General features: G+C 41.1%; 1 protein-coding gene across 14 annotated transcripts in view; it reads right to left on the bottom strand.

Moving 5' to 3' along the window:
• ZMIZ1 (zinc finger MIZ-type containing 1) overlaps positions 1-12,846 on the bottom strand; it is a 490,731-nt gene that overhangs the window by 205,049 nt on the left and 272,836 nt on the right. For all 14 annotated transcript variants that reach the window (XM_054033720.1, XM_054033719.1, XM_054033732.1 and 11 more), the window contains one exon: positions 10,788-10,898. In XM_054033720.1, coding sequence (XP_053889695.1) covers positions 10,788-10,847 — 60 coding nt within the window. In that variant the 5' untranslated portion in view covers positions 10,848-10,898. The remainder of the gene's footprint in view (positions 1-10,787; positions 10,899-12,846) is intronic.

Genomic DNA, 12,846 nt, shown 5'->3' with positions numbered 1-12,846 from the left:
ACAGGGACATTAAGTGAGTTGCCCAATAGCACAAAGGGAGCCAAGAACAGAGTTGGCAAAAGAAAGCAGAAGTACTGACTCCCATTTCCTTGCTCTTTCCAATGGACCAAACTCAATTTTTATTCTATTTTCTCAATTCTAGTGGCATAAGGGCAGAGATTTTCTTAAAAAACAATAAGAAATCTACAGCCAACAGTCAAATTACATATACTGTATTGGGTTTGACATGTATTTTTTCAAAGTTTTTTTACTCATTTACTGAACACTTAAATATTTATCATGTGTCTTCCTTGTATTTCAGTGTTTTAGCTTTATTATTTTAATCTCATAGTCCATATAGAATGAATAGAACTGATGCCACTCTGATGGCACAGACATCCAAACATGTCCTATTCTCACCAGCCCCCATCAGCAAAATATACATTATTAACATGTTTCAAATTCGTACATAAAATGTCTGCATGGGAATGATTTTTCAGTATTCCTAGGAAAGATGAAATTTGCAATACTCATTGCAATAAAGATAAACATGCATTCAGAAAGCTTCTGGGTTATATTTAGGAAGGGCCACGTATAGGAAGAGGTGCATGTAATAGATTAATTTTTTCATTGTCTTAAATGGCCAACCTGAAGGCTACAACTAACATTGGAAATTAAAAGTTCCATCGCCAACAGCAATTTTACAATTTCCAGTATGAAGGAGCATTCAGTGATGATTACCCTGAGAAACAACACAAGACATCTGAATGTTCAAAATTTGTTCCAAATCATAACCTGATAAATTTAACTTAATTTCTCACATTATGATCACTTATAGGATGACTGTTTAAGAGATTCAATTTTGAGGGGTCAAATCCCCCATACCACTAGATTCATAACTCAGTACTTTTTTTTTTTTTTAATCATCATCGTCTACTCCAGTTTCAGGAAGAATATTTGTAACTGGCATTGCAGGCAGCTGTTCAGAGTTCGATTTAGTCTTTAAAAAATCATCAATTTCCTTTTCATGAAACCCTGAACAAACATTTTAAAATGCTTTTGTTTGACCACAAACAGAAGACAAATACCCATAGAACCATTAAGTGTCCTTAATTTTCCAGGATACAGGAATGACACTTGCCATCTACCTTCCTGAAACCTAGAGTCCAACCATCCACTTTATTTCTCCTCTTCTTGTTTATCCCTATCCTACTCTGGAAAAAATAGGACTGATATTTCTGAAGGGAAAAAGGTTTTGCAGGCAGCAATATCAGATAGGAATGCACAAGTTTGTAGGCATATACCTTGTCTGTTCTACTCTTTCTGTACCTCCAATAGACAGGGCTCTTTTAGTTACAGTCCTATACATTTTGCCCACTTCCATCTGTGTTTACAGTTTTCAGTGTAGGACTGCTTCAAAACAAAGTAATAAATAATTTGGGATCCTGGCTTTTTATATAAGCTAAGCATCCCAATAAGCATCGTATTCAAAAAATCCTTTTCAGGATTCATTTCAGACTCTCACGTTTGGAGTGAAATGAAAAATTGTCTTTAATTAAAGCTCTAGAAGGCACTGCACTGTTGCTTCTGAATCTTACTTCTGCTTTCAGACAGGAATAGAGGGAAACTGACCGTTAAGACATCCTCTCCCTTCCAAGCCTGCTGCCAAAGGGGAAAGCAGGCTGGCCCTGGAGTTCCTGAGCTAGAACAGGAATGCAGTGTCCCTAAAGACCATGACACCTGGAGATCTCCTCAGTTACTTGTGCCACAGGGCTGGGCCTGTTACGATATGCCCCTAAATAACCCTCATCTCTCGCTGAGTCATCAAATGATGCTCTCCTTTTAGTTGCTCCCTTGTTTCTATCCTCTGGCTTCAATTTCAAGTTAAACAAAATGCTTGTTTACTAAGCTAAACTGGTTAGACAACATTACCTGTCCAATGCACAGCTCCAGAGCTTGAATTGTTTGTAGTATCACCTCCTCCTCATTATCTGGCTGTGAGAGGCTGACCAAGAAGGGACAATCAGTTGCCACCATACCTCTGATTCCGACTCCAGACTCAGCAAGTCTAGACTGCTGTAGCAATAACTTTGTAAACGGAGTAACCGCCAAAGTTCTGATCTCAGATTCCTGAGTAGCCCTACTGACTCTCTTCTTGGGAGCCATAATGCTTCCCACAAACAGCGAGAAAGGGAAGAGGAAAACCAGGAATCTTCAAATGCTCAGAGTAGCAGAACTGCACCTCCTGGTAGGTAATTAGCAACTAAGGACACAGAGACCCACGCAAAGAAAAACATTTGCTGTTGGAAGTCAAAGTCTCAGCAGCACTATCTCAGCAGCTTCTGTAACCAGTTCATCCAAATAGGAAGTGACCCTCCCCCAAGGAAATTACCCTTCTCCCCACCCTTCCTTACCCCACGTACTTCTGTGTTTTATGCATTTGGGGGAGGAGGGCAACTCTGTCATATCAGCTTTTTTTTCAGTTAGAAATCAAACAGCTCAAATGTGGGGAGGAGGGCGGGAAGATCTCTGGCAGCTAGCCCTAACCAGCTAAGGAAGAAAAGCTCCATTATGCCATGGAGCACAGTGATGCTGTTAATATAAATGGCCATTATGTCTGCTTGGAAATAACAGTGTCTTCCCCCTACCATGATCCAATATTTAAAGAACCTGATGGAAAATAAGTTACTTCAATTGGCATCATAAAAGCTTCTTCCCTCCTCCTTAGCAGAGCAGAATGTCAGGGCTGATGGGAGACTTTTCTCAGGGCTTGTCTATATGGAGAGTTAGCGCATGGCAAGCTGAGATGTGAATCTGTAACGCTCTGGCCTGCCACGCACTAACTGGCCATGTGGACTCTGCTAGGCTGAAGAAGACTCTGGAATTTTTAGTGCACAACAGGAGGATCCACATTTGCAGCAGGCTAGAGCATTGTAGATTTACACCTCAGCTTGCTGTGCACTTACACTCTGTAGAGACATGCCAATAAGCATCTGTGGAAACTTACAGACACCTGGAGACTTGCCAGAGCAAAAAGGAACATAGGGTAACATTTTCAAAAGTGCCTTAGTGACTCCGGAGTCTGCTGGCCATATTTCAAAGGTATTTAGGCACCTAAAATGAAATCAATGCTAGATGCTTTTGGAAATCCCACTAGGCATTTATCTGCATCTTTAAAAGGCACTTAAGTACCTTTAAAAATCTGGTCTTAAGCCCAATTTCCAAACATGATATAGGCACTTAGGGACCTAAGTCTCATTGAAAGTTAATGGGATTTCAGATCCTAAGTACTTAAGTCACCTTTGAAAATAAGACTTAGGATCCCAAGTCAATTCTGTGCTTTTAAAAATCTGACCAGCAGACTTTTAGCAGATTACAATCTGAATACTGGAATGGCCCACACAATACCCATTATTAACAGCAACAACATAACAGATTTACGGACTTAAACAATTCATATATTGATTGGGTTTGAACCATTAAGTAAATGAAAGTCAGGCTAACTTCTCACCTAGCAAGCAGGATATATCCCATAGCTGTACAACTGACTCCCTCACCCAAAGACCTAAGTCAGGTACACTAATCATTTAGAGAAAAACAAAGGACAACATAGCAAACAACCAACATACTCTGGTGCAGCTCAAGGCTCAGACACAAACTCCAGTTTGAAGATGCATAAAAATGGTGAAAACTTGTGTTCCTTTTTAAAAATCTAATCTCTCTGGAGTTACCAACTTTCAGAACCGCAGCATGCCCTTTGCCTCAGCAAACCCACACATGCTGCTGTGTGGTTTAGCCAACATTCTGAAACTGCATTCACTATCACAGTGTGCTGTCTTGGTGCACTTCACATTAATAAATGAGAATGGACCTTCCTGTCTGGTGAACAGAAGAGCACATTCCACCACCACCGACAGAGTTCTCCTTCAGTTTTAATGGCAGAGTTGTGTAAAATGGAAGGATCAGGGTGCTAAAAGAGAGACAGTAAGAAAATTTTGAAGAAAAAAATTGATACAAAAATTATTCCGTATTTACCCCTCCCCCCCATTTTTGGACAGAACTAATCTAATCGAGCTGTCCATGGATAATATATTAATTGTATCCATTGTCTGAAGCACATGGGTTCATTACTGTACTAACACGTATAAGCATATGAAAAGAAATAAGCAGAACCTTGCTCCTGTAAAGATATTCAACTTGACGGACAAGGCAAAAATGGGATGTCAAAAATCAGAGACATGCAACCAGCTGTATCACATATTCATTGCAGAGCAAAGGCCAGCTGCTAATCAAAGAATTCCATGTGCATGATTGACCCATAGCCTTTTGGATTTCCAGTATTGTTAAAATTATAGCCTTTATTTACCCATGAAAATCACATGCCATTTTTAGCAGTAGGTCAGATGAGATAATTATGTGGAAGAGTAACTAACAGTCTTCCTGATATGTAGACTTTAAAGATTAAAAGCTTTGAGAGAGTACATTCCCTCTATGGAAAAATCACTCATCCCTTAGAAACAGGTGCTACGATAAGGCAATTGATAGAACTTGGGGAATAGGCACACTCACCACTACTAGCCCAGATCAAAAAGTTGAAGGATCATATTCAAGAGGCTGCACCTTTCATAAACACAGCCAATTCTCAAGTAACAAGCCACCCAAATTCTGCCTTTGACACAAACATGGGTACAAAGCATACATTTCCTTCCCCGGGCCTGTTCATACCACGCCACATCTTTTTCTCTTTCCCTCACATCCTGACTGCCCACATCAGAAGGCAGCCTACTAAGATGAAGGATCAAAGATGGTAGAAATGTTGACTGATAAAGTCTATAAATGGTCTTGAGAAGCCAGGGAAGCAAGTCTTTTCCTAAACATATTTACCCACAGCAGAGAGATGTTCCAATGGACCGAGGAGGGAAGCAGACAAAGGATTTGTAATTATACAGGCCTCAGGAAAAATAGGAGCAAGATAGATACTAGGACACTTTTGATGGACAGACCAAACAATAATCTATAACACAACTTTTTTTTAAGGTAAAGAAAGGGCCTTTTTCAACCTTTTCTTTATTGGTATAAGCCACTGGATAATTCAGTACTAAAAAAAACAGCAGTAGCTACATGGAACTACAACCACTAATAAGAAGGTGTTTCTGCCCAAATATTCTCTATGGCAAAATGCCATTAATTTTTAAAATTAATGAATTATGCAACTTTCAAGTATCTTTATTACTACCTTTACACCATTAACCCACACCAATCAAAAATATGTTAATAGTGTAGTGCTTTTATGCTTATGAATTGGGAACACCGACATTAATCTCCAACAAGAGATTTTGGAAAGTAGGAAGATTTTTTTTCAAATGGTTTCAGGATTTTCATGCTAACAGAAGTTATGCAAATATGTGAAGAATCCAACTTTCCACCAAATGGCAAGTTACCAAAAAATCCAAGCACTGAAGGCAGAAAAAGAAAAAGGCTGTTTCCAAGGTTAGTTTGCAATTGCAGAAAGAAAGAAGCAACACAAACACATACAATTAGACTTTTTAGCATACATCTGCCGAATGGCCAGCTAGGCAATAAAATGCATTCAAACCACAGCAATTCAGCAAGCTCCTTCTTTGAAGAGAAGGGGCAGAAATGCTAATCTGTTTCTAGAAATCAGCAATATGATGTGTGCTTCCCATTAGGTTGGGTTCACAGAGTGATAGAGCATCGCTTGATGTGATATTGCTCAGTGCACCCTGATGTAACATGACATATGCAGCGGAAACAGCACTCTCCACTCCCACCACAGCAAAATACCCCAGATACCAGAGAACCTCCAGATACTTCCTTTAACCTATTACTGGAAATAAACGTGGCTATTTCAACACAGCTTTAAGATGCATCATGAAGGCAATCCTCAATCCAATCAAGATATCAGGTGTATTTTGAAAGGGGTGATTTCCTTGTAATTTTTACATGGAAAGATTTTCTGACCTTCCTCTCTTCAAGAATTTAATAAAAGCCATAAAAAGCTGTATGCACACAGAGCCAGTTCAGAAAGCAGTAGACAGCAGCCAGGAAGTCTCAGGGTTGGGGCAGCTCTACATTTCGGATCTAGACATTTTTAAGGCCACAGGGGTGCAATCCAAAGACTTTGCAGGAGGCCTGGAATTTGCTTGTACTGCCTAAGAAAAATAATGAATGCTATGACTCAAGTCATTATTTACTTGGCTGAAGTATCACAAGGGTATTATGAGGAATGAGTAAAAAAGCAAATACTACTATGGGGATGACAGGATTGCAGGAGGGACTGGTCATGGGCTATACAGTCAGTCTTTTATTATTATTATTCTCCTAGTGGCTAGCTCATCTCCAGCCCAGTTGTTTAGCAGTTACTGAAAGTTACCAGTATGAATAAGGCTACTGGGTTGCCTCCCAAAATACATCACAGTGTTGAGCACTCATTGGGCAGTCCCAGCAGAAGACTAAGGGGAACATGGAAACTAAACTACCCTCTCACCACTGCGTGGGCTGGTCAGGCCAGTGGTTCTCATACTTTAGTAACCCGAGGATCCCCATTTTGATTTAAAAATTTTTGCAGCCCCCCCAAGCCTTCCCCGCTCAGCCTCTTCCCCCAAGGCCTCACCCCACCCCACCAGGAGGGAGGGAGAGAAGTTGATCAGCGGGGCCGGCCACCCCAGGTATGACTCACAGACTCCCTGAAGTACCCTTGCAGACCTCCAGGGGTCCACGGATCCCAGTTTGAGAAACCCAGGGCTAAGCTATATTAGCCAGATGGCATGGGGGATCTGTCAGTGCTGTAAGTGTTCTGGGAATAAACAGAGAACTTCAGTTTGCAGGGGCTATCAGTCCTGCACCTTTGATGAGCACTTCGTTTAAACAAACATGTAAAAATGTAACTAAGGTCAACCCCTCCCCCCCCCAGTTCACCCACAACTCTCCTTTGTATCACGGTGAACTAATTGTATGTACCAAGGGAAGAATATCACTTAAGTTTTTCTACTGAACACTGAAAAAAAAATGTACCCTTGATTTTAGAGAACGTTCTCCTATGTCTGCTATAGTATTCACACCGAGAGACCACACAAGCTCTTACAGTTTCACAGAAGGCTGGTAATTTTTTTTAAGAGCTAATATATTTCCTTGTCTGCTGTTTGTCCTGTTTTATCTACTCTGAAACATTTTTGTTACTAATGCACCTCATTTGCTCGCGAGCAGATCAATATACAGGTTTTTGTTTCCTTTTTTAAAATGCAAAATATAAAGAGAAAATCACAACTTTGATCCTGAAACAGGAGTCAGTGGAGTCAGAAAAGGATTGTCTGTGTCTTAGAGACTGGGAGAGCTGGGAAGAAAGAAACCTGCGCTGACCCTCTGTTGTAACCTGATCCAGTTAAAGAGGCACAGGGATTACCATTTATAGTGTTTCTCAGGGGTTGGGGTGAAGGGCAGGGAGTGCAGCAGACAGTTCTCAGTCTGGTTGCATGGGCCAATAGCTGCAGCAAGGTTATAAAATGTGTAGACACTGGAGGCCAAGGAAATATTTTTGATTTTTTTTTTTTTGCTTTGCCTTTCATGCTCCTGACGTGTTAACAATCTCGCAAAGCACACATCTTTCTAAGAAAGAAGGGTGATGTTACTTTTTGTTCACTAGGTGGTGGGGTGGGTGGTTGTGGTGGAGTGGAGTAGATAAGGTGGGGAAGGATGTCTGACCCAGCCATGATTCCCAACTGTCACTACATAGCACAAAGTATTATCAGGCTCCCCACATCAAGGAAGGTATATGTGAGTAAGAGCAAGGGCCTGACCCTTAGTTGCTGTAAAGCAACATAGCTCCACAGATTTACACCATCTGGGGATCTGGGCCAACCTACGAGCAAACCCAGTTAACATTTTCAAGCAAGGACTCTGTTGATACCAGGAGGGCATTTACAAATGCATGGGCCAAAGATTCCCAGCACTGAACCAAGTAGGGTGGGTTCAATTTATGTGATCTTTTCCCACTGTTATAAAAGACATTGTATAGGATTTTAAAATTGCCACTACTAAAACAGTGATAAACTAAGGGGCTATTTATAGGCTAACCTTTTCATGGAAAAAAAATACATTACTCTATATAAACAAAGCCCAAAGCAAAGAAGCTTCTGCTGAGGAACTAAACTTGGTGTGCATTCTCTGCGTTCAACTGCTGCCTTGCCAGGCTACAGTTGTTAGTGGGTGAGGGTAAATAAGCAACCGTATTCAAATTTAGATAACCAGAACTCTTCTACTTTCTCCTTTGTAGGAGGTGGTGGGCCATTCTCACTTGCCAAGGTTGCCACTTATCCTCCTGGTGTCTTGCAAAACAAAAATCTCTGTGTTTGCTGGGCTGTGGCACCATTCCCTAACCTACACAAATGGAACACAAAGTCTCCTGTTAACTCATCTTCCAGACAACCTCCATTCCACACACAATTGGGAACGTCCTATGAATGCTGGGAAGGTTGATGGCTTTCCTTTCTTCCTCCTCTTCCTGGTCACTAAATAGAAACACAGGTTAGGTAACTAAATCAAAGCAACAGTGTTTGGGTGCAGTATTAGTGGTTTAACTGACAAATTATCCACTATGCAGCCAAAAACTGTTCTTCTGAAAAAGCTTCATTGTGTTTTGCCTTGGATTATTACAAAAAATATAAGTGAATTCTGTGCATATGAAAGGCTGGTGCCTCTGGAAAAGAAGACCTTTCATTTACCCATGGAATACATAGAGAACAGCATCTTCCATCCGGCCCCATCTGTCTCTCTCAACCTGACCTGGAGGTCTACTTCTAGGGCTGGGAAAGCAAGATTGTTCCCCACGCTCCACCTGCTCTTGGCCTCTTGGTTGAGACTGTCAGGAAGCAGGCCAATTAGTGCCAAACAAGATTGATTTGGGGGATGTGGATACTTATCCCCAAGGAGTGGGGCTGAGGCACCACAACTTAATTTCATTTGGGCCTCTGTACAGCTATGAGATAACTTTCAGGTCACTTGACTTGGAGTGGATTTGGACCAACTGAATTCCATGAACCAGACTCATCGGATTTGTCCCAGCATCTGCGCTTTTTTTTTTTTTGGGGGGGGGGGGGGAGGGAGGAGGAGGAATCAGCTGTTTTAGACGATCTTCTAACCTTCCCAAAAGCAGCTGTGTTCAGCTCACCACATCAGTAACACCAGACTAGCAAATAAACAAACTTTCAGAACCAAAGCCTCCAGCTGCTTTAAAATAATTGATTTGTATGAAAAAAATATCCTTTAACTTAGAAAACATAATCCTTGGCTAACAGCCACACACCAGACAGTGCTGCATAGTGTGATGCTATAAAACGGTGGCTATTTCTAAAGCTAAGAGTAAGGGAGCAAATAAAAGCAATAGAAGAAGACGTTTCAGAAGTCTAGTGTAGCCAATATACCACCACTTGTTCTTACTTTAAACTGAGCTTCAAATGAGGATTTAAGCTAGGGTTCTAAATTCTCACTCCACTGTGCAAAAGAAAGTTATGAGGGGAAAGAGGACCACAGCATGATGTATGCTTTTAACAGAGAGAGATTTTTATGCTACGAGGGCAAGATTTCATACTTAGTTAACACACACATTAACCGGGGATCCTACTAGAATTATTTATTATTTGTATCACAGTACTACCTAGGGGCTAGAACCCCATCATGCTGGTACAGTATAAACATATAATAGAGACCAACCCTGCCCTGCAGAGATTAAAAAAATGGAAGCAAATAATCTATACCAGCCTCTGGATCATCATGGTTCAAAATTTTTCAGGAAGTAGTACAAGAGGTGAACTGGTCAAAAAAGGGGGGAAATTGTGGAATGTGTTATGAAAAACGTGTCCCCTTTTTTGGTTGTAATTTGAAATTTCACTGAAACAAAAATTCACAACATTTCATCCAACTTTAATAAGTGATATTTTAGAGTTCATCTCCTGGATCCAGTTGGGTTAAGAGATCTCCCGAATACATTTTACACATGGTTGGAAATAAAATACAGCAACCTTTAGCCTCATCTCAAATTGAGAAACTGCACCCCCACCATCACCCACCCACAGTGACAGATTCCTGTCAGAGAAAGTATGCAGCTGGAGGTCGGGAGTCAGGCAGAACAGCTCACAAGGAGGAGTGAGCAGGCAGAGATGGTGTCAGCTTCTGCCATCAATTAGACAAGCATTTGGAACTACTTCTTTCCTCCCCCAGTAATGCAGAGAGGGTAACAATTTCAAACCCAAAGGGATTCTGGAGCCTAAATTCTATTTTCAAAAGTGTTTTAGGTATTAGGGCCCAGATCCTCAAAAAGTATTTAAGCAACTAGTTTCCACTGAAATCAATGGAAGTGAGCCTAAGTCCCACTGACTTTCAATGAAACTTAGGCTCCTAAGTGCCTACATCATTTCTGAATGTGGGTCTTAGATGCTTATGAAAATTTAGCCCCAGGTCTCCGGTCCCTAAAACTCAGCTTAGCAAGAAATATTTTAAAAAACCCACACATTAAGAACAAACTTCTACTAACTATGAATTCATTCATTTGGTTTGTTCACTGCTCTCCGCTTCTAGGGAGCAAATTGATTAACCCAAGCAGACGACTCTCTGGGGAGTTTGAAATCTGTGGCCATCCTTGCAGGAGTCGTTTGTATACTCAGCCAGATTAGAACGTTCCCCCCACACACCTTACAAAAAGGCTCTGAAAGTAGCTATGTGCCATGCCAGGCAATGCAATGCAGTGGCTGCTCTAGCTTTACTCGTAGTAGCGGTCTACAGTTTCAGCTTACCTGTTTTATGCACTGCAGCCGGTCATTGGTCTGCTGTATGTGCCTGTCCATAGAATTCATTTTGATTGTCTCCACTTGGCTTCTACCTGAAAGCCATTAAAATCCCTCAATCTGCAAGATAAAAAGAACAGGAAAGATGACTGAACAAAGTCCATGCACTTCTGCCAACTCTACTGTCAGAGAGACCATGGATGTTACACACCACAGGTTTAACCTTCCTTCCTGGGGATGATTTTTTCTCTTCTGGTTTGGGAAAGGGGACTGTCAGGGGGCCCACAAGGTATGCACAGGCAGAGGCTCCGTATTTTAAATTCAACAATGACATTCCAAAGTCACATGATGACACCTAGCTAGGTAAAGCAAACTCCACTGGGAGCTTTTGTGAAGCCAATGACAAAGGTTCCTTTTACACAAAGAACTACAGAACTGCTTCACCAAATGCCACTAAAATGAAACAGCAGAGCTGCTGGCAACATCCAAGAAAGTCTGGATTTTATGAAGACAAGAACATAAAGGACTCATCATTCTATTTCTATGGGAAAAAATACCTCTCGCTCTCACAAGTATTTCAGATACACTGTACCATTACATGGCCAGCAAATAAGGACTGGGATTACACAACTGAGCCTAGATATACTTGCCTATGTATTAGTTAGGAAAGCTTTGGATCTCGGTACTTTCAGTTAGAATGATAAGAATGTCTTGATATAAAACGTCATTTAAAAATGGTTCTGGAAGGAATTATGGTGGCAGCGAGCACAGCACTGGGATTCAGGACTCAGGCAAGATTTTCAAAAGTGACTAGTGATTTTGTGACATCTTGACATACCTTAAAGAAGTCTGATTTTCAAAAGTGCTGAGCAATAGCCACCCTCTAAAAATCTGGATCTTTTCAGATGTCTTTCTTTAAGCCACAAAAACTACTAGTCGCATTTGAAAAATCTTGGCTTGTTTTTATCCCCAGCTTGCTACTGACTTGCTATGTAACCTTAGGGAAGCCACAAACTCTCTGAGCCTCATTTTATGCATCTGGAAAATGAGCAGCATATTCCCATCTCAAAGAGGTGTTGAGAATTTTGATTTGTATGGGAATAGCACTAGGAAATCACCACATGAGAAATGACATCAAGGAATTATGATGATATAAACAGCAAAACTGTGATCTGTTGGCCCCACCATCAACACTCAGTAAGAGGAGCAGAGTTAAATAGGTTTCTTAACCCCTTTTCAGAGTCAGGCTTCATGCTACCCTGCACCTGAACATTAGCATCTCTGGTCAAAATAATTAATATATCAGCACAGAATTGTTTTTCAGCAGTGGTGAAATGTAAGTAAAGAATTAAGATCAGTGACCAAGCTAGGGCCATGGAAGGTACTGGGTTAGCAAGTAACCTCTGCATCTCATTCTGGATTCTGTTTACTAAATCCCTTTTATCTCTGCCTCAGCCCATCCCACAGCTGAAAGTGTCGGCTATGCCACTTATGGCTCCATCCATTTTAGAGACAGGGATAAATATCTATTTGGGATTTTGCTCTGACCTTTCAACTACTGTAGTCAAAACTAGGCTTGGCACCTAGGCCAACTGGAATGCAGTACAAAGCTAACCCACTGAGCCCTGCAGCCCATGCGCACTGTCTGTGGATTGAGTTTAACAGAGTCCCTCTTGGCTTTATCTGTTCTTTTACTTTAGTGGCAAAGCAGTTGCTTGGAAAGATGGAAACTTGGATTCCAATCAGCAATTTCTGTTCATAATTCACAATATCAACTGATATGCACTGTAATTTGTTTAAAAGCAGAACTGTGACAAGGCTCCAGCTATGTATAATTGTACTTAACAGGCTTAACAGTTTTAAAGGCTTTTTTCTAATACTCCTTTCTCAGGGAAGGGTGATGAGCACCCCCCCCCCCCCCCACACACACACACACACTCCTCTTTCTCCCAACCCCTTTCATGACACTCTGAAGCGAACAAGGAGTGAATATTGTGTCACAAAACTGATCTTTGCCTATATTGATTTCTCTGTCCTTGCAACACTGTAATAGCCAGCTTGGAAGAAC

The sequence above is a fragment of the Malaclemys terrapin genome, chromosome 7 (assembly GCF_027887155.1).
Source record: "Malaclemys terrapin pileata isolate rMalTer1 chromosome 7, rMalTer1.hap1, whole genome shotgun sequence".
Classification (NCBI taxonomy): domain Eukaryota; kingdom Metazoa; phylum Chordata; order Testudines; family Emydidae; genus Malaclemys; species Malaclemys terrapin.
Note: the sequence above shows the minus strand (reverse complement) of the source record. Positions and strands in the feature narration are given on the sequence as shown.